The sequence below is a fragment of the Pyrus communis genome, chromosome 4, assembly GCF_041283825.1.
Source record: "Pyrus communis isolate YQ-2024b chromosome 4, ASM4128382v1, whole genome shotgun sequence".
NCBI classification, from domain to species: Eukaryota; Viridiplantae; Streptophyta; class Magnoliopsida; order Rosales; family Rosaceae; genus Pyrus; species Pyrus communis.
The window spans coordinates 21,639,061-21,659,824 of NC_142568.1; the positions used below are offsets into that span (position 1 = coordinate 21,639,061).

At 36.7% G+C, this 20,764-nt stretch overlaps 3 protein-coding genes across 4 annotated transcripts; all 3 read right to left on the reverse strand.

The window, feature by feature from the left end:
* Positions 1 to 7,712: 7,712 nt before the first annotated feature.
* LOC137723687 (26S proteasome regulatory subunit 6A homolog) lies at positions 7,713 to 11,414 on the reverse strand. The gene is made up of 10 exons (XM_068462881.2): positions 11,145 to 11,414; positions 10,763 to 10,879; positions 10,050 to 10,157; positions 9,697 to 9,888; positions 9,400 to 9,591; positions 8,950 to 9,068; positions 8,764 to 8,851; positions 8,458 to 8,577; positions 8,229 to 8,369; positions 7,713 to 7,970 (listed from the first exon to the last, which is right to left on the reverse strand). Exons 1-10 carry the CDS (start codon positions 11,259 to 11,261, stop codon positions 7,893 to 7,895), a joined length of 1,272 nt encoding a protein of 423 aa, XP_068318982.1. The 5' UTR covers positions 11,262 to 11,414; the 3' UTR covers positions 7,713 to 7,892.
* Positions 11,415 to 12,103: 689 nt separating this feature from the next.
* LOC137723688 (26S proteasome regulatory subunit 6A homolog) lies at positions 12,104 to 15,969 on the reverse strand. The gene is made up of 10 exons (XM_068462882.2): positions 15,709 to 15,969; positions 15,312 to 15,428; positions 14,687 to 14,794; positions 14,292 to 14,483; positions 13,999 to 14,190; positions 13,243 to 13,361; positions 13,036 to 13,123; positions 12,739 to 12,858; positions 12,511 to 12,651; positions 12,104 to 12,392 (listed from the first exon to the last, which is right to left on the reverse strand). The coding sequence occupies exons 1-10, from the start codon at positions 15,823 to 15,825 to the stop codon at positions 12,315 to 12,317; spliced, it is 1,272 nt and encodes a 423-aa protein (XP_068318983.1). The 5' UTR covers positions 15,826 to 15,969; the 3' UTR covers positions 12,104 to 12,314.
* A 681-nt stretch (positions 15,970 to 16,650) lies between these two features.
* Positions 16,651 to 20,564, reverse strand: LOC137722877 (heparan-alpha-glucosaminide N-acetyltransferase-like protein (DUF1624)). 2 transcript variants are annotated; one of them, XM_068461987.2, is made up of 13 exons: positions 20,293 to 20,564; positions 20,079 to 20,216; positions 19,357 to 19,438; positions 18,776 to 18,852; positions 18,576 to 18,691; positions 18,369 to 18,486; positions 18,103 to 18,219; positions 17,901 to 17,992; positions 17,675 to 17,741; positions 17,514 to 17,595; positions 17,332 to 17,423; positions 17,093 to 17,236; positions 16,651 to 17,001 (listed from the first exon to the last, which is right to left on the reverse strand). In XM_068461987.2, the coding sequence occupies exons 1-13, from the start codon at positions 20,422 to 20,424 to the stop codon at positions 16,855 to 16,857; spliced, it is 1,404 nt and encodes a 467-aa protein (XP_068318088.2). In that variant the 5' UTR covers positions 20,425 to 20,564; the 3' UTR covers positions 16,651 to 16,854. The 2 variants fall into 2 exon arrangements, with proteins under 2 accessions (XP_068318088.2, XP_068318087.2); XM_068461986.2 differs by having other exon boundaries at positions 17,093 to 17,257.
* Between the last annotated feature and the right edge of the window lie 200 nt (positions 20,565 to 20,764).

A 20,764-nucleotide genomic window follows, 5' to 3' on the forward strand; every position in this document is an offset into this window, starting at 1 on the left:
TATTTGAAATAATTTTTGATCACACAATATACGATGAATGAACATGATTTACAGATCTCCGAGATTCTCACAAAGAGAATCCGGATTCATATAATAAACAATTGAGGTGGCTGACAGACGCTATTAGTCAATCAAGCTTGGCGTTTACAGCAAGCTAGCTCAATGTATTAAGGACCTTCTGACATTTTTGACCTTATTAGTATAACCTAATTATCTCCTAAACTTAACTAATTATCTTGTCATTGTGTTACTTGCATGCATCGATAAGTCCGCAATTGCCGAGCGGATGATTTTGTCATAACACGCGTTTTAACCCAAAAACGTGAGTAACAACACGCCTTTGTTCATCGTTGACCTGTCTTCGCACCCGTTCTGCACATCACAGAGAGAGAAAGGTCAGCAGCTGCTGCTGATCTGTTCAGCAGCGAAGTTGTATCCAACATAAACTTCACAACCACCACCTGCTTTGCATGTCAGATAATGTGAACTTCCCCCTCCCTAATTGCATATCATAATTCTGCAGTTACCTCTGCATTAATATATATTATATTCTCATCAGTCGTATAAGTTCATCACACTGTTCTTGTCTATCTCCATCAACTTATCAAAATCTGTGTGCTAGCTGCCTCTATCTTGTTGAAGTCATAACAAAAAGAAACTGAATTCGTTCGTGCATTTTTTGGAATATATGACCGATGAGAATAAGGATGATGTTCTTTCATATGGGGAAAGAGATCCTCTTCCATCAAGACTATATGATCAACTGATCTGGACCTTCTAAATTTCATCAAACGTTCAAAAATTATCACAGTTTTTAAGGAGTCAAAACAGGTGGGCCGTTAGATGAAATTTAGAAGGCCCAGATCACTTGATCCGGTGGCCTTGGTGGAAAAGATTCAGAGATGATATCTTTCCTTCATATGGTATTTGTTGAAGTTGTATGCAAATAAGGATTAGTATGTCATTCATGTGTAATGAAATACCTCATATTAAAAAGCCAAAACCTAAAAAGGATCATTAGTGTGAAAATGTTGTATATGACACAGATACACCGTCACGATGTATCATACATCAATGAAATAAAGTCATGTGTAAGTTTTTATTCATAGATCCTTATTTCATTGACACGAAACGTCACGTGATAATGTTTATGAATAATGTAAGTTGTTCCCATTGAGGTCACTTGAGTCAAACTTTCTTTTTGCATACCTACATAAATTTGTTGTCAACATATGCCTAATGATCCTTGCTTCTCGACCACTCAGTTTTAATCGTTGAGACGGTTATGTGCCGACAATAACTGTTTACATGTGAACCGCATCGTGCTCTATCCAACTTGGATTGTCTAAACCTTCAAAATCGTCACCCTCATGTTCTGTTAATTCCGTCGTTTTTAGCAATTGTTAAAGAGGAAGTCTTGTTAAAAATAGTAGGGTTCGTGATCTAAACACAAGTGCAAGCTTTTCTTAACTATATGGTCTTTTTTTAGGGTTAAAAAATTAGAGGGTCAAGATTTTTGAACAAACGATATTATCTACACTAATGGGGGATGTCGGTTTAGCTTCACAATGAGTTAGCAATAATGTAGTTCAAATTCGTTTTTGACAAGAATCGAACCTAAGACATTTTCACTTACAAGTAAAGTAATACCACTAAAGCACTAAGTGGCATTAGAGGATCAAGATTAAAGATTAATGGTGATGCATGTGCGTTGTACATACTAATGAACCTTTTCACTAATCCCACTACGTTTCCATTGACAAAGTAATGGGAACATCTCTGTCCACAGGAACCTAATATCCCAGAACCACTTTTGTGTGCATACTGTGGCCTTTACTTTCCCGACTAGGGATGAGCAACGGTTATGACGGACGGGTAACCGTGGTTATTTACCCATAACCATTTAAGTTTTTATCCACATAACCGTTTACCCGTTAGGTATTTACATAAACGGGTATACCCATACCCATAACCGTTTATAAACGGTTAACCATACCCATAACCGCATACCCATTTACCAATAACCACGTACCCATTTACTTTTTTTTTTTACCCATCTACCTATTTTTTTAACAACTTGAAAATTAAAAAGAAATTTGTTATAATTTTCTTTTTTCTAACTATTAAATACCGTTATAAGTACATTTAACATGTATTTTTATATTAACGGCAATATTATTTATGAATATATGCGATGTCTCCTAATTATTTGATAGTCAATCTATTACAAAATCATACATGGTTGTAGGTTAATTAATATTCTTGTATACATATACATATACATACATATATATATATATAAGTACACATTAGTCTACTAATAGGCTAATTTGATAAATATTTAGAAACATATGTTCATCGATCTAAGCCATTTAATCGATTTCTAATTTTGGGGTCAAATATTTATTGAAAACTCGAGGCCAGTTAAATATATATATATATATAGGAACGCATCATGTCACATCTCGCCCCGAGGCCCCATCACATCCCAGGCTCAACTCTATCGTAGCACGATATTGTCCGATTTGGGCCCCTACCACACCCTCACGGTTTTGTTTCTGGGAACCCACACGAGACCTTTTGGGAGCTCACTGGTTTTGGGTTTCATAGAAACTCCTAAGTTAAGCGAGTTCGCACGAGAGCAATCCAAGGATGGGTGACCCACTGGGAAGTTCTCGTTTGATTTCCTAGAAACAAAACCGTGTGGGCGTGGTCGGGGCCCAAAGCGGACAATATCGTGCTACGGTGAAGTCGGGGCCAGGAGGTGGTGGGGGCCGGGGCCAGGATGTGACATATCATCTAATAATAACATATTTCTAAATGCTCAAGGTAATCATTATCTTGAATTGGTCAAAGCTCCAAAAGATTTCAAAACAAAACTGTCGAACACTAATGCTTTAGCACATCTAAACACATATATTAAATATTAGCCTGTTCTATGAACTATATTTTTCTCTAAGTGAGGCATAAATATATATATATATATATATATATTATGGCCCTTTATAACTAAATATATCTCCGGGATACTAAACCTAGTTAGAAACTAATATTTTTTATTTTATTTTTAGTTTTACATATATTAAAATAAACGGTTAAATGGGTATCCGTTTATAACCGCGAGTAATACTCATAACCGTCCATTTAAATTTCACAGGTAAACAATTATACCCATAACCATTTATTTATCTAAACGGTTACCCATAACCATAACCGTCAAATTTAAATGGGCGGATAACTGCGGTTACCCATAACCAATGGGTATTTGCCCATCCCTAGTGAGGATCCTCCTGACCAAACCCATCGGGCCATTAAAATTTTATCCAACGGCTACAATTATTATAACTTTTAGAGGGGTCCCCTGTTTGTAGTCATTGGATAAAATTTCAACGGTCCGATGGACTTGATCAGGAGGATCTTCACCCTTTGCTCAGGAGAGGATCCTGATCCGCATGTTTTGATATGGGTCTAATGTATTGCACAGTCATAGGTAGGGTCTAATAAGTAGAGCAATTAAAGTGTCCATAATTTGAAAACAAAATTGCACTGACTGTCGTTGTATGTTTTATCATGACTCTTCCAGAGTTAACATGGAACTTTAAGTTACACATCAAATCTCATCATTTCATAAAAAAACTCTCATCTTTTTTGGTGTAAAATATATTGTTGTATTAAAAAAAAAAAAGTTACTCATTAAATCTCGTCGTTTCATCAAAAACTCTATCTGACTCCTGTTTTGAATTTTCCTCGCGATTCCTATAGATTAGTATCCAGATTTGAATTTGAATTCGCATGAAGCTATGAGAACTAAAAGTAATTTTACATGTTTTCGTTGAGTCGTTTACAACAGTAAGCTTCATTTTTGCTGGTATTTGTTACATGATTCACGAACATTATACATTGATTGTCTTATGTAAGTAATTGTTCAAGAGGCTTTTGACATTGATTGTGTTAGCTTCGGGGGCTTTTAACATTACCAAGATGGAGGACTACATCTTACTATTAGAATCATGTAAAATTACTTATTCCACCATGATAGGTAGTTACAATACGATAGGCAGTTTAGCTTGTACAAGTGCTTATATGGCAGGTAGTTCAGACTGTAAAAGTACTTATATAATAGGTAGTTTAGATTATAGATCAGTTGAAATATAAGTTTATGCTGACTAATATTATAATATGATAGGTAGTTTATCTGGTACAAGTACTTATATGACATGTAATTTAGACTGTAAAAGTACTTATATAATAGGTAGTTTAGATTGTAAAATATTAGCTGAAATTTGGGTTTATGCCGACTAATAGGGTACCTGAGTTGAAAAAAAAATAGAAAAATAATATAACTAATAGCGAGGCCCCCTAAGAGATTTATAGGTGTCCGAAATTTCGGAAATGTCCTAAGTTAATTTTAGGAAATATGTGGTGCGAATAGAATGACTCTAATTTTGGCTTATAGCACACAGTTTTTTGTGAAAAAAAAATTGAAACTTTTAGCTTTAAGAAATATTTTGCGCTGGAGTTAAGGAAAATATTGCAAAACCTTTGGATGTGATCATACCAATTATTATGTCCTGGAACTATTTTTTATTGATTCTTAAAGTGAGAAAATAGAAAAATATCTTTAAATTTAGGTTTTAAATCATTGATTACAAGTGCTTAAAAATGAATTATAATATATTTTGTACGGAAAAAATATATTTTGAAAAACACGAATATGATAGTTTGTTGTTATGGTAAGAGAAATAAAATAAACATTAACAAAATAAAAAATAAAAATAAAAATTGCAAAAAAAAATGAAAGCGGAGGGATCGGTAAGAAGGTAGCGACTTCTTTCGTTATTGGTCACTAGCTTTATAGCGATTATTCTCAAGGAGAATAGCTAGTAAAGTACCGATCGTATCATTTTCTTTTTTTCTTTTTTTTTTTTTTGCCTTTTTCCATTGAATAGCTATAGTAGAGTAAAATAGTAATCACAAGGCAAAGTATCAACCTAACAATAAAAAGTGCTCACATATGGAGTCCTATTCATGGACCTAAATAAAAAAATAACTAAAAATTGGACTAATTTAATTGTTAGGCCAAAAAATTGGGAAAGGGATCATTTCCGGATCTCTTCCACTAAATCCACCCAATCACCTAATTCGGACCCTTGAAATTTAGTCCAACGGCTAAATTTACTATAACTTTTAAACAGACCCTCTATTTGTAGCCGTTGAATCAAATTTCAAGGCCCTGAATTGATTGATTGGGTGAATTTGGTGGAAGGGATCCGAAGAGGATCTCTTTCCATAAAATTGGACCTATTTCAAGTTAGTTTATTTACACATAACAAATTTGTAAGGAAGAAGTTAATTTAAACCACATATTAATGAAACTCTTTTTGTCAACTATAAGAGGGTGGAAAAACATTTTTGTCTTCTATCACAAAATAAAATTATGGACAATAAAGTAATTTGCACAAACTAAATTTTACAGTTGTTTTTAAAAGTATCATCTACATGTAATCCTAACAAATCACCTACAAGAACTCCGGATTTTTACGGGTGTATTGTTTTATGAAACTTCGAATTTCTATGGCACTTATTTTCAAAACTTCAAGTTTGAGTTTAAGTATGAACTCTAGGTTCATGATACCTGCAAACAAACACAATATACATATGTAGTGAACAATAATAGCTTCAGGACCTATGTGTGAAAAGAATGAGTGACGACCCAAAATATGGGGTTGTCGTGGTTTGCAGGCCCGAAAGAGTGGTTGTTGGGTTGCTAGGCAATAAAGAAGAAGTAAATGGGTTAACAGATTATATACCCAATTATTGGGCTAAGAAGGAAAAGTGAAAAACAAGGCCTAACCCATGGGCTTGTTATTTCATGCGAGCCAAAAATAAAACAAGGCCCAAAAGAAAAAAAAACAAGTGGGACGGTTTGGTGCATATGCCCAATCGGGTTGCGGGTCAACTGTTGGCAACTCAGGTCTGTAAGAAAGGTGATGCAAAACGGCTTTGTTTTGGACCTTAGAGTTTTGAAGCAGGAACGACTTGGTGGCTCGAGCAGCGCGGCTTCAAGCTGCGACTCCCATGCGTGTAGGGTTTGAAAAATCCCAGTTTTTTTCTTCTCTTATTCACGCATATTCAATTCACCACAATTATAAGAACAATAAATTTAAGCTGAATCTATAATTTGAAAGGAAAAAAAAAAACATAAAATTAGAGTTCATGCTTCATGATGAATGTTTCATGCAATCATCGCTGAAAAAATATCGAAATTAAAACCATGTTTTATAGATTACTTGGATTGCTTGATGAATATTGTGAACGGCTTTGTAGTAAACAAGCATTCAGTTCCTTAGCTCAGTGTCAGGAACGTGTTTAACAATGCGTTATGGCTTAAATTTAACTGAATGAGAGAGTGAGGGGTGGAGCTGCATAAAGAGAAAAGATAGGCTTGGGAATTACTGTGATGATATTTCTCCGTACATTGTGCCTTTTTAAAGAAAAATAATGGGGTTGCCCTACACGTAATACAAAGTTGTGCCTTTTTAAGTTTTGTAATTAATTCTTGAATTGTTTCTCACTAACATTAGTAGTTGTTGAGACTATAAATACTTAAGTAATGATTTCTGTTGTAAAATTGGTGTGCATGCCCACATAAAGAAAACAATCACATATGGCTAAGGGTGGAAAGTGGAAGAATAGAAGTCAAAATTATATTGCTTAAATAGTAGAAGTTTGGTTTTTATTGTTTTGGTGTGTAAGCCTTTTACATGCATTAAAAGGGACGTATGCTTGTATCGTATGGGTAGAACAAAAAGATGAAAAGCAGAAAGTAATAATCATGTTCTCCTCATTTGTCCCTCTCTACGTTCATTTCTCTTATATGATACTAGTGAATAAAATAAACAGAATAATACATAACTCCCGTTTCACTTCAATCTCTAACAACTCTAATAATATATATAGGTATGCATCATCTAATAATAACATGTTTCTAAACCTAGTTAGAAACTAATTATTATTATTATTTTTAGTTTTACATATATTAAAATAAACTATTAAATGGGTACCCGTTTATAACCGCGGGTAATAGCCATAACCGTCCATTTAAATTTCACGGATAAACGGTTATACCCATAACCGTTTATTTATTTAAACGGTTACCTATAACCGTAACCGTCAAATTTAAATGGACGGATAACCGCGATTACCCATAATCAATAGGTATTTGCCCATCCCTATCCCCATCCCTATCCTCGACAGACCGTTTTACTTTCCTGATTAACTTCAATTAATTCTTGTTTGGTTTAACAAGTGTATTTACTTTTAGCTAATATCTGAAATGCTCGTTTTTAGGGTGTACCAAGATTTATACAGCCGACCACTAAGATAAGATTTGCTTCTTGTTGTTGTGGTGGTTGTTTTAGTTATTTTTTTAAGATGAGCTCATTCTTCCAGTTGTACCACCGCCAGGTTGACTTGGTTTTCTCTCCAAAAGCTATCCCAAATCCTATGACCCTAAAAAGCTACTCAAATTTTGGTGCTTACACAGAAGACTTCGTGTGTGTGACCATTAGGTTAATGAATCAACACCATCAGTTTAATGAATCAACTATTGCAGATTTCATCGATAATGTCGTTAATAATTGATGGATACGTCGTCGTTAATCGACTTAATTACAAGTCCTGTTAGAAGAAAGAAACATGAGACCGACGGATAGAGCGAGTCGAGAAAAAGGATCTAATATCTTTCACCCTAAATTTCAAGTATCACTGTTGAATGGCTGTAGTGCAGTGGCCTATCCATTTACTTGATACAGAAAGGGGGGAAAAAAAATACAAATTACATAAATTTGTCGAAAAAAAAAAGAGAAACAAACTACGTGAAATGATTTCATCTAGGCATAATAATTGAGGCTAGCCTTTTTCTTTGCCTGAACTTGGATAATGCCCTCGTTAAAGTCCTCGTGGTTCACCTGGGGGAGAATCAAAACAAACACTCAAGATTAGTACACTTCGTTAATTAGTAGACTGAGCTAATTTCGTGTACGGAAGTGATTTTCAAACTCCTATTTTCTCCCCCTGCACTCTATTCTTTCTTTTTCCTAGTATTTGGATGAATAAATTAGAGGAAATCAAAGGGACAGATGCAAACTGAGTGCAAAAGGAGAAAACGGGAGAGTGAAAATCACTATCCTTTTTTAGTATGAATAGTTTAATTGAGAGAGAAGCACCTCTGTGGCATCACGTCGGAGGGCAAGCATGCCTGCCTCCACACATACAGCTTTTAGCTGTGCTCCATTGAAGTCATCGGTTGAGCGAGCCAATTCTTCGAAATTGACATCAGGATTAACATTCATCTTTCTTGAGTGAATCTACAAAATTAAGAAAAAAATAGTAATAGATTAGAATGTTGTCAAGCGCAGAGTCATCACAAAACACATGCAATTGTAAAAGAGAAACCTGCAAAATTCGAGCTCTTGCTTCTTCAGTGGGATGTGGAAACTCAATTTTTCTATCCAACCTACCAGAACGCATAAGAGCGGGGTCGAGGATGTCAGCACGATTGGTTGCTGCTATCACCTGCATTTAAGACAATAAAGTTGGTTATGTCATCAAAATGAAGTTGGTTATGCAGCATGATTGGTTGTTGCTATCAACTGCATTTAAGATACCAACCAAGTACTGGAACTGGAACATCTACTACGTATTTCCAAATGCATCATAGTTGCAGGAAAAGCAAATAGACTTGCAGACAAGGAAACAAACCTTAATTCGATCATCGCTACTAAAGCCATCAAGCTGATTAAGCAACTCAAGCATTGTACGCTGCACCTCCCTATCTCCACTCACTTCACTGTAACCATAAATGAGAGAATATATTTCAATCAAGAAAGAATGCAATGATCAAATTGGATATCCACGATGAAATTGAATTCAACAAGTATAGTATACCTATCAAACCGCTTTGTACCAATTGCATCAATTTCATCTATGAAAATGATGCAGGGAGATTTCTCCTTTGCAAGCTGAAAGGCATCGCGAACAAGTTTTGCTCCATCCCCAATGAACATCTACATCCATTCCAAGTACAATTATTTTATTAAGGACACAGTTATAAATCTGAAGTTACAACAGTTGAGCACATTTACACAAGAGAGCAAGTTAATTCAGAGACTATTTACTCTCCCAAAAAGGATCAGTTCCTCCTAATCAGAAACAGGTAAAACGAAAGAAAATCTATGGAACAACTAATTTAAATCAACAAAACCCAAAGTATACAAACAAATCTATTATGCACTAGTATGTCAAAATCATTAGAAAAACACCTACCCATGCTCAACACACATTCTTAATTGGAAAAAAAAATGGTGTAAGTAATAATCATATTGAATTATGCTATACCTGAACCAGTTGTGGACCAGCTAGTTTCAAAAAAGTGGCATTTGTCTGCGCAGCACAAGCCCGAGCCATCAATGTTTTACCAGTTCCGGGAGGTCCATACAATAGCACTCCCTTTGGTGGACGAACCCCCAATTTCTGAAAACGCTCCTGGTGGGTCATGGGTAAAACAATTGCCTCAACTAGTTCTTGAATCTGTTGCATTGAAAAACAATTTAGGGTACAAAATCCAAATGTGTGGTATCTAAGTCTAAGAACACCATGAATGCCTCAAAAGCATGTCCAAAGTATGAAACTTGCCTGCTTCTCCAGCCCTCCAATGTCATTGTACTCTTCAGTTGGCTTTTCATCAACCTCCATAGCCTTTACCCGAGAATCATACTCAGACGGCAGAGTATCCAAGATCAGGTAACTATCTTTGTTCACACCAACAAGATCACCAGGCTTCAATTTATCAGGATCAACAAGCCCAACAACTGGCAGAAAGATCGTCTGGAGTAAAGCAAAACCCATAATTTGGCTTGTCAGTAATGCTTCCTATATAGTCTCTTTTAACCGAGAACACATATATCAGAAAAAAGAAAATCAATGATAAAAGTCACCAAAGTCATTCGGGTAAGATAAAATTATATAACATAAGTATGCAGCCTTACCTGACGAGTAGATGTTTTCAAAACAACACACTTTCCCTTTCTTTGGGAGTCAAGATCAATATTTGCACCATCCTCCTCAGCCTCATCTTCTGGGTTCATTTCCAGAATCTGACAGATACAGAATATTAGAGAATAAGGCTAACAGAACTCCCTCCCACACACCACCAAGAGACTAACATCAACTCAAAGAGCTTAAAGTTCTCAATACACTCTTATTGATATTAAATGAAAAACAACCACATAATAACTAGTTTAAATTACATCTTTGTAGACTCGTTATATGACTAAAATTAGAACAGGACTGCGCGGAAATAGATGTCATGCTGCAATGACATGCATAAGGAGCCAAGTCCTCCAATTTGTTACACTTTATATAACAGCCATCATTCGTACTTCCATCTCTGAGATATTTGCTCGCACGGCAAATTAGGAACTCAAACAAGCCATATGGCCCATATCCCCCTTTAAAAAAAAAAAAATTCTTTCATGGTTTCAAAGAGTGTAGTTCAACTGGATTGTATGCTAACCATGGTACAAGATCTTATGCCAATTTCGATTCTCATATTCAGCGTATTCTACTTTTCGCTAAAGAGAGTTTCTATAATGACCTCAACTTCACTCACCCTAATAAAAAAAAATCAATACTTTCTCTAAATTGTCTATATAACGGGCTTTTCGCACGAAAACAATTGAGAATACAAGAAGACAAATACCTCAACAATGTTGCCCACCAAGTACGGCAGCTGCTTATTGAGCTTAATCTTTTCCTGATTCTCCTTTGTCTTCTCTTTGTACGAATCCAGCTCCAAATTTGATCTTGACATTTCTTCCTTCAATCCCACAAACAAAAAATCAGAAAGAAAAAAAAAAAAAGGAGAACACAAACATTCACATAATAAAATCTCAAAACCACCCATTCAGAAAACACCCACACCCTAATTAAAAATTAAAAATTAAAAATTTCCCAAACAAATCAATCAGTAAACAGAAGTACAAATAAACCCTAAACTCAAAATCAAGTCTTTCATCCTAATTTTGCATCGACCAAAGCAATCCCTAAACAAGCGCAAGCACAGACAGTGAGAGAGAAGAGACCTTGCGTATTCGGATCTTGTTGTCGAGAAGACGGGTGGCTCTGACAATATCTTCAGTGGTCATCGCGGCCAGCTGATCATCTTCAACACTCGTTTCCTCTACCATCATGTTCGCCATCGATTCCGATTCTTCTCAGAGCAGAGTTTTCAGATGCCGATTGAGAGAGTGTCGGGTGAGAGGAAGAGTGCTTCTCTACTTGTTCTTAAAGAAAGGATTTTTCTGAGCAGGAGTAAAAAAGAGAGGTTTTTCTTGTTGGGCCCAATTGCGTATAGACAATAACTGCTGGGCCCGGCCCAATAGATCGACGACGAGACCAGGATCGAAACAAAGATAATTGAGTTTGTAAGGCAAGAAATCAAAGGGAAGCTGATACAAATACTTGAGATAGTCCAATGAAACAAACGCACATTTAGTAGACTATTTATAACGGATTAATTAATCCAAGAGAGTATACACCACCTGTGGGACGTTTAATATATGATACAAAGTTGTAGTTGAAGACAACTCCGAGTAACAAATACTTGTTTGTTAGATTGGAACATAATAGAGTCGCACATCGTTTGACAAAATTCACTTTAACTAATGAACTGTGCTTGAATGGTTTGAAGAGTCGTCTAATATAATTCAGGACGCCCTTTTGAAGATAATTGTAATTTTTTTACTCCTAAATAAAATCTCCCTCGTACCTCGAAGTTACTTAAAAAAGGAAGAAGAAATACATAGACAAATAATGCAATTATGTGTTGGGACAGTGTAATGAAACTAAAATATTCAAAGTCTTGAAGAGTTGACATGCGGTGAACGAGAATTTTCAATGGGTACTTAGTGTATCAGATCGAGTTCCCAGCACATTAAACAGGAAAGGTAAACCATATTCTTGCAAAATGTGAAGGGAAACAGAGGCTACCAAAGATTCAAGATAAACAATGAAAACGAGAGAGACTAAAAAAAGGAACCACTTCACGAAAACAAATCAACAAATTAAAATCAACTAAGATATGATATCCAGGAAGAGGTATTTACCCATCAACTAACATTTCAGTTACACAAGGCCAGTTGCTGTTCTAGCAAGACCTGAATATCTTTTCACAAAATTTCAAGTATCACTACAACGATGAATACACAAGGGAGGGTTTGGTTTTTCCGAACGAAAACTCGCCAACGTTCGATCTATGCATAATAATTCAGGCTAGCCTTCTTCTTAGCTTGAACTTGGATAATCCCCTCGTTGAAGTCTTCGTGGTTCACCTGAAGTAGAATCAAAACAAAACTTGAAGATTACTGCACGTCTTATCGCAGGTTTTTAAGTAATACCCACAAAGTTAAGACAGTAGACGTATGCAATAAGTGATAGAGAGAGAATCACCTCAGTCGCGTCACGGCGAAGGGCTAGCATGCCTGCCTCCACACAAACAGCTTTTAGCTGTGCTCCGTTGAAGTCATCGGTCGAGCGAGCCAATTCTTCAAAATTGACATCAGGATGAACATTCATCTTCCTTGAGTGAATCTACAGGATTGAGGTAAAGGTTTAATAACAATGTTATCACCAAGCACAAAAGTAATCACAAAACATATGCAATGGTAAAAGGCAAACCTGCAAAATCCGAGCTCTTGCTTCTTCAGTGGGATGAGGAAGCTCAATTTTACGATCCAACCGACCAGAACGCATCAGAGCAGGGTCCAGGATATCAGCACGATTTGTTGCTGCTATCACCTGCATTTAAGACAAAAGAATGGTACCACTATCAAATTTTACGTGCTAAACTCCCAGTAGTTAAAAGTCTGGAACGTGTTAAGATTCAACTGAAGTTAAAAAGTCTCTAACACCAAGTATTGTGAAGTGAATCATAGTTGTAGGAAAAGCAAATACATTGCAGACAAGGAAACAAACCTTGATCCGGTCATCGCTACTAAATCCATCAAGCTGATTTAGCAACTCAAGCATTGTACGCTGCACCTCCCTATCCCCACTCACTTCACTGCAATAAAAAATGTGAGCATAAATTTCAAACAGGAAAGAATGGAGTGATCAAAATAGGAAACAATATCTATGGATAAATTTGTTATTTCAAATGACTGCTCAGGAAGTACAGTTTACCTATCAAACCGTTTCGTGCCAATTGCGTCAATTTCATCTATGAAAATGATGCAGGGGGATTTCTCTTTTGCAAGCAGAAAGGCATCGCGAACAAGTTTTGCTCCATCTCCAATAAACATCTACATCAATTACAAGTACGATTACTTCATTAAAGACCGAGTCACAAATCCAAAGTTTACTCACATCCTACAAAGTTGAGCACATTTAAAGATAAAGAGCTTGTTAATACAGAGATCATCTCCCCAAAATGATCAATTCCTCTTAATATGAAACAGGTAAAACGCAGGACAACCTAAGAAACAACTAATTTAGATCTAACAAACGCAAAGTCACAAACAAATAATTCAATTCTTCAGGTTGTGGGGACCCTCTAGGTGTGTACCCAAAAGGATCAATTCCCTCCTCATACAACACAGGTAAAATAAAGGACAATCTATGAAACAGCTACTTTAAATCTAGCAAACCCAAAGTCACAAACAAATAAATTCTTCAGGGCGTGGGACCCTTTAGTGCATACAAGGGCATTATAAATTTAAGAAACAGACAATCTTTGTCTACTCTGAGCAATAAGAGCAACAACAAAAGCTATGCCAAAATGCAGAAAATTCAACTACGAAAATAATGTCTTAAGTGGCATTTCTCAAAACCATTAGAATATCGGCTGCTCAATGCTCAACGTGCACATAAATCAACATATGCATAAATACTTAGCTTAAAAAAAGGTATCCGTGATAACTGTATCGAATAATGGTATACCTGAACCAGTTGGGGACCAGCCAGTTTCAGAAAAGTGGCATTTGTCTGAGCAGCACAAGCCCGAGCCATCAAAGTTTTACCGGTTCCAGGAGGTCCATACAATAACACTCCCTTTGGTGGGCGAATTCCTAACTTCTGAAAACGCTCCTGGTGGGTCATGGGTAAAACAATCGCCTCAACTAGTTCTTGAATCTGTTTCAATAAAAACAAATTAGCGTACGAAATTCAAATGTTTGGTATCTAAGAACAACCATGACTGCCTCAACAGAGAATGTCTCAAATATGAAACTTGCCTGCTTCTCCAGCCCTCCAATGTCATTGTAGTCTTCAGTTGGTTTTTCGTCAACTTCCATAGCTTTTACTCGAGAATCATACTCGGATGGAAGAGTATCCAAGATCAGGTAACTATCTTTGTTCACACCAACAAGATCCCCAGGCTTCAAGGTATCAGGATCAACAAGCCCAACAACTGGAAGAAAGATTGTCTGCAGTAAAACAAAACCCCATAATTTTGGTTTTGAATAATGCATCAAATATGATTTTCACACAAGTCTCTTTTAGCCGTAAACACATATCACAAAATTAAAATTCACCAATATAAAAGAAAAGAAATGATGCAGATGACTGCAGTAATTTGTTTTGCTGTTGGTATAAGGGAATAAGTTCATAGCATTAGTCGCTGGATTACCTGGCGAGTAGATGTTTTCAAAACAACACACTTTCCCTTTCTTTGGGAGTCAAGATCAATATTTGCACCATCCTCCTCAGCCTCATCTTCTGGGTTCATTTCCAGAATCTGAAAGATACAGAATAAAAAAAACCAGTAAGAGAGTAAGGCTAATAGAACTCCCCAAGTCCACAGACCATCAAAGACTAACACCAACTCAAAGAGCTTAAAGTTCTCAATATCGTCTATCAACATTAATAAAACATTACGTCAGAATAACTAGTTAACAATTTAAATCACATCTTCATAGACTCATTATATTACTAAAATTAGCAAACAAGGGTTGCCCAGAAATAGATGTGTGGAGATGGCAAGCAAGGAGCCAAGTCCTCCAATCCAACACACTTTAGTAACAGTCATCATTTGTCCCTCCATTCCTGAGATATTTAAGCTAGGGTCAAATTTGCTTGCCCCACTAATTCTTAACTCAAACAGGTAAACCCTAAACTACAGTACAACATTTTAAGTCCACTTCGATTCTCAATATTTATTCTAATTTTCACTAAAGAGAGTTACTTTACCGACCTCAACTTCACCCACCTTAACAAAAAAAAAATCCTTTTTCTCCAAAAGAAGACACACATACCTCAACGATGTTGCCCACCAAGTACGGCAACTGCTTATTAAGCTTAATCTTTTCCTGATTCTCCTTTATCTTCTCCTTGTACGAGTCCAGCTCCAAATTTGTTCTTGACATTTCTTCCTTCAATCCCACAACAAAAAATCAGAAAAAAGCACAAAGATTCACATATTAAAATCTCAAATCCCCAAAATTTAGAAAGAAAAAAAAAACCCACCTAACAAAAGCATCGACCAACGTATCTAACTAAAAATTCAAAATTTCCCAAATAAATCAATCGGAAACCCAAATCATAAATCAACTCTAAAATCAAAATCAAGTATTTTATCCCAATTGTGCACCGATCAGTAGTACCCTAGAGTACAACAAGTGCGTGAGAGTGAAAAAGAAGAAAAGAAGGGACCTTGAGTATGCGGATCTCGTTGTCGAGAAGACGAGTTGCTCTAACGATGTCTTCCGTCGTCATCGCGGCGAGCTGATCGTCCTCAAAAGTCGTGTCCTCTGCCATGAGGTTCGCCATGGGATTCCGATTACTCCTCAGAAACCGAGAGAGAGTTTTCAGCGGCAGATTTCAGAGAGTAGGGAAAAAAAAAATAGAAAGCTTTTTGTCCTTGTCTTCCAACGAAAACGATAATTGACCCAAAAAAGAAAACGATAACTAAAAAGGTTTTTGTGTGAATCGGCGGTGAATTTATCCTCGTAACAAGATAGAAATAATATGATTTAAATTTATTTTTAGAGAAAATCGAATCTAGAACTTCTAAGTTATAAGTAAAGAAAAATATCACTAAATCGTAATAGTAGTTTAGTGCTACAAACTAAATTTTGTCTTGAAGATTTGATGCCCCATCGGGGGATACCGACTGTGGTGAACATATTTTAAAAGAAAACTAATGAAAAGGGTTTGAAAACTGTGAGTTTTAACGATAAAGACAAAATAAAAGGTAAAATGAATAGTACAATGATTGACTTTTTAGCGTAACAATATGATTTTTCGTTAAAATGAATAATACTGTGGATTTTTCGTTAAAACCTCTTATTTCAAATGCCAAACCTACTTTATCTTAGGCTCCACACTCCAACGCCAATTAAGAACTTTAGTGTCACTTGATGTTCGATTTTGTTATTGTTTTTTTCCTTCAATACTAGAGATGTCTGGAGATAAGGGAATCATAATCGAACTTAAGATCTCGGGTGCAAGGAAAAATAAGCTCTTAACCTAGCTAGAAACTCTCTTGCATCAAAAGTGAGTGTAAAATGAAAATTTTGATGGGTGGTAAAAAGCTATAAGAAGAAAACGAAAAATCATGGGTGGTAAAAAACTATAACAAGTGAAATTGGAGGGTGAGGGGAATCAAACTTAGGACTTTTGAGATAAATAATGTTAACTACTTGAGTTACAATTTCCTCGTCAATAGGATGGCACTTATGTTTACAAGAAAATTTACAATTCAAGGGCCACTGCTATCCAATCATATGTACAAAATATTTCATGCTAAACTGCTAATTATTCGACCTTCCACACTTCTTCAGATACTAACAGAAGCATTCAAAGCTTCCAATATATGCCCAGCCGATGCAAAACGCCGGCGACAATGCCCCAAAACAAGATCTCCGCAAAGAGGACGTAGAGTAGAATGCCTACTCTCCTCGAATGCCAAACCCCGACGAAGACGTGCTTTTGAATCCAGTACACCTGCCATGCCGCAACTCAACACAGTTCAACACAAAAAACAAGGCGATTGCAGGTAAAAATGAAGGTAAAAACACATGGTGAGCGAACATACAAGCGTGTTATGGGGGTCCTTGTAATACCACCCGTTAACGAATCCTGCGAGGATGCCTTCAGCTGCCATGACATAGACAAGCATAGCATTCATGCCGATCCATTCCAGCGGCAGGAACAGGTACCTTATGCTCCAGATATCAACCTGGCGGGAGACGATGTTATCCTTCATTCGAAAATTTATAGCCTCATGAGAAAAAGGAAGGAACTATAAAGTCTACATGAGAAGAGTTAATATACCATAAGGTAGAAGGCTGAAAACACCAAGGCTGCCGCTCCCGATGTTATGCATACGTAGCTAAATGTGTACAGCTGTTTATTTGAAGGAATTGCTGCAATGGGAATAAAACATTAGAAAGAATAACTTACTGGTAAACACATCAATCGCTGCATAAACTTCTCCAGTTCGCCTCAGTTCTCACCATGACTGAAATGAAGAATAATTCCTAGGGCGAGGAGAGCACATCCTGTCGGAACCCAATGCTTCAGTCTGGCCGGATGACCCTGTAACCCGGAAAGACAAGAAAAATGAGTTAGAGTCTTCCACATGCTAAGCACCGAATATACAAATCAGAGACTTAACCTGCATATGTATAAGCACATGTCCGAAATGCACTCCAATAATCGCAGAGAGAATTGCAGATATAGAGCTGCAGGTGGAAAGAAATCCACATAAAACTTCTAAAAAGTACCACAGAATTAACATCTATCGGATTATCTGGAAGCAGAGGCCTGATATTATCTCTTAAGTGTCCGAAACTAGTACAGGACAGCGGTTCAAATCCAACAAAGTCAAGGGTTATATATACCTTACAATTCCTTCAGGTTCAAAAGGACCACGGCACCATGATGGGGCATCATTTCGGAATGGTCCTGCATATGGGGAATTCTCAGTGCAAGCCTGCAGAATTTCAAAGTCAAGAAGTTTATACATTAAAACTGGCACTGATGTAAGCTCTTGATCAGAAAATCATATAAATGATCAATCAAGGAAAAGATTAAACTACATACATTGGATCGTTTCCAAGCCGGACGCTGATACATGTGACTGATTCCCAACACTTCTCTGTCAATATATCCTACTGCATTACACGGAGGATCTAGTTTTCCTCTCACGCCACAAGTTACCTAACGACAAAGAATATTCAAAGCAGAATATATTGTAATTTCATATTTTAGATCCCTACCACATCCAAATTTTCCAAATTCAACAATTCTCAAATAATTTTAAGAGATGTGCTTATCATTTAGAAAAAATTTGAGGATCAAAGGCTTACGGTGTAACTTTTCCCATAATCGGTTCTCTCTCTGTCCTGGACAGTAAATTGCCAATCAGGAACATATGCCCCATAAATCACAGCAAAGTAAATAACGAGAACACATGCAGCTACAAGCCTACAAATTTTGGAACGAAGAATTCTTCTGTCATCATTTTATTAAATAAAAAACACACACTTTATAGCATTATAGAAATATAGAATTACCAGTGCCAATAGTACAACTTGAATATGGAGAACGTGCCGGGTGCCATATCTTTGGTTTCTGCACCTCTCGATACAATTTCAATCAGTGCCACAACCAGATATGCAAGAGCAATTCTCTACAAGAAGCAACAAGAACCACTCAATGTTCAACGTACGTAATCAATATAAACCGCATAAAAGTGTATGATTACCAAAATTACCTGGAGAATACCGCACCACCTTATTTCTTTCACGTCGACACCATATGTTAGTTTGTCAGGAGCGTGCGAGTAACCTCCTTCACAACATATCAAAGTTATGTTTGTCATTGTCTACGTAAGAACAGAAAAGCAGGGTTTGCCACATTATCACGAAAGAGTTTTGGTAACTGTTCTCAGGATTTAACTTGTCAATGACCTTTGGGCCTACTTAAAACAGAAATAAGTTTTGAACAGTGCATCGACATGTTCTAGATTACTAAGCGCCACCTGAGCTAATATCTAAAGACTGTAGGCATCCAGTTCACCTCACGACAACAAAAGCAATTGACAGTTTCTCAAATCACCTGGTAATTTCAAGTCTGAAATAAAGTAATGCATCACACAGAAAGTATCATTCGATTAACAATGATACGAAAACCAAGGTTTTGATTGGCATTGAATTCCCTAACTAGTTATTTAAGTGTTTAAGCACATTATTGTAACGTTGCTTTCGCGCAAGGCTAGAAACTATAAAGACAATGAAGTAAATAATGAACCCAACAAATAAAAAGACAACATATTTTCAAAGGAAGAACTCAAACCTTGTAATAGGAGACCCCAAAACAGTAGCTTCAGAGTTCTAAGAGTCACCTTCTTGACAGCCACAAATTGGTCCGGTATTCTCTATAAGAAAAACACGCTGTGTTATCATTTCCTACGATGCGATATTCTAAACTAGTCTAATATAGAAAAAAAGAGGGGGATTCAAACTAGGTGCAAGGGGTCGTCACACTGCCCTACGAGTGTTATCATCTAGTTGAATTCCGATTTGGGACTGCTCCTCGAAGAGCTTAACGCACAATCTGCCAAGTAAAAGCGCTTCTAACAGTATTTGGAAGGAAAACTTAAAGGCCTTATGAGTCATAAAAGCGTTTTATGAAGAAGCACACATTGCTAGGTTGTGTGGAAGTGTTTTAAGATGGCTGAAAACGCTATTGATGAAAACTTTTCTAGAACCAATCTTTAGTAAAAATGCAAGTAAATTCTAAAAAAACACTTAATGGAAAAAGCACATAATTGATGCTTCTTGGAAGAAAGCACATAAATGGTGTTTTTTTGGAACCTAAAAACATTTTCTCTAAAAGCCCTTTCATTTTCAAAAACTTCCAAACGAGCTCTAATTTAAATAAAAATTTCAATGTGTTCCTAATAAAAGTGCTTATACCAAAAGTGCTTACAAGCAGAAGTATTTCTTACAAAATTAGTCGACGAAACGGGCCTAATTAAAAGAAGAAAGTTACAAAGAAAGAAATGGAAAGCAAACCTTGAGAGAAAGAGCAATGGCCATGCCCACAATGAAGAGGAAGAAGGGCATCACAAAGTCTGCAAGATTGCAGCCATTCCATGGCGCATGGCCAATCACTGGCCACTCTCCACCCGCATCGTCAACCAGAATCATCAACTACATCATTCAAGCACAAAGTAAAACAGTGAATCAAGTAAAAAGAGTAAAAAAATAGTGTGAATTAACTACCTACCGAGACGGTGAGGCCACGAAAGATGTCCAGGGATGCGAGGCGCTTCGATTTGGATGGCTTCGGGTCGGAAACATCGGGTTCTGACACGATTAGACTCTGGTGGTGGCTCGTATCGGCTTTGATTTCTGCCATTTTTGTGGGTTCAAGTTCAACCGTCCTTGGTGATGAGCTGAGATAGTGATGACTGATGATTGCATGGAAAGTCGCGTGTGGGGCCGCCAGTTCTGACTAACCAAGGGCTTAGGATATCCATGAACTGCATTTTGGCCCATAGGATTGAATCTTTTTTGTTTTCTTTTTAAAAAGAAAACGGATGGCAAGTAACGGCTATTCACTTCTTTTCGTAAGTCGAGAAGACTCAGAAAGGCATTTTAGCTTCTCCTGACCACAAGTCTGGCTTCTAACCCAGTAACGGATTTCGAACCGAGACCTCTAATTTTTAGTTTTAAAAAAGCCTCGTAATCCACTCTTT

Bases quoted from the DNA above. Each gene is read 5' to 3' on its own strand.
- LOC137722877 (XM_068461986.2), bottom strand. From the start codon at position 20,424: ATGGCAGAAATCAAAGCCGATACGAGCCACCACCAGAGTCTAATCGTG. The intron at 17,993-18,102 runs GTATGTAGTTTA...GAAATTCTGCAG, and splicing joins CGGCTTGGAAACGATCCAAT to GCTTGCACTGAGAATTCCCC. The intron at 17,424-17,513 runs GTGAGAACTGAG...TTCCCATTGCAG, and splicing joins TATTCTTCATTTCAGTCATG to CAATTCCTTCAAATAAACAG.
- LOC137723688 (XM_068462882.2), bottom strand. From the start codon at position 15,825: ATGGCGAACCTCATGGCAGAGGACACGACTTTTGAGGACGATCAGCTC. The intron at 14,191-14,291 runs GCAAGTTTCATA...TTATTGAAACAG, and splicing joins TTGGAGGGCTGGAGAAGCAG to ATTCAAGAACTAGTTGAGGC. The intron at 13,124-13,242 runs GTAAACTGTACT...TTTTTATTGCAG, and splicing joins GGCACGAAACGGTTTGATAG to TGAAGTGAGTGGGGATAGGG.
- LOC137723687 (XM_068462881.2), bottom strand. From the start codon at position 11,261: ATGGCGAACATGATGGTAGAGGAAACGAGTGTTGAAGATGATCAGCTG. The intron at 10,158-10,762 runs GTATTTGTCTTC...TGTATCTGTCAG, and splicing joins TGGTGGGCAACATTGTTGAG to ATTCTGGAAATGAACCCAGA. The intron at 8,370-8,457 runs GTTTCTCTTTTA...TTAATTTTGTAG, and splicing joins CAAGAGCTCGAATTTTGCAG to ATTCACTCAAGAAAGATGAA.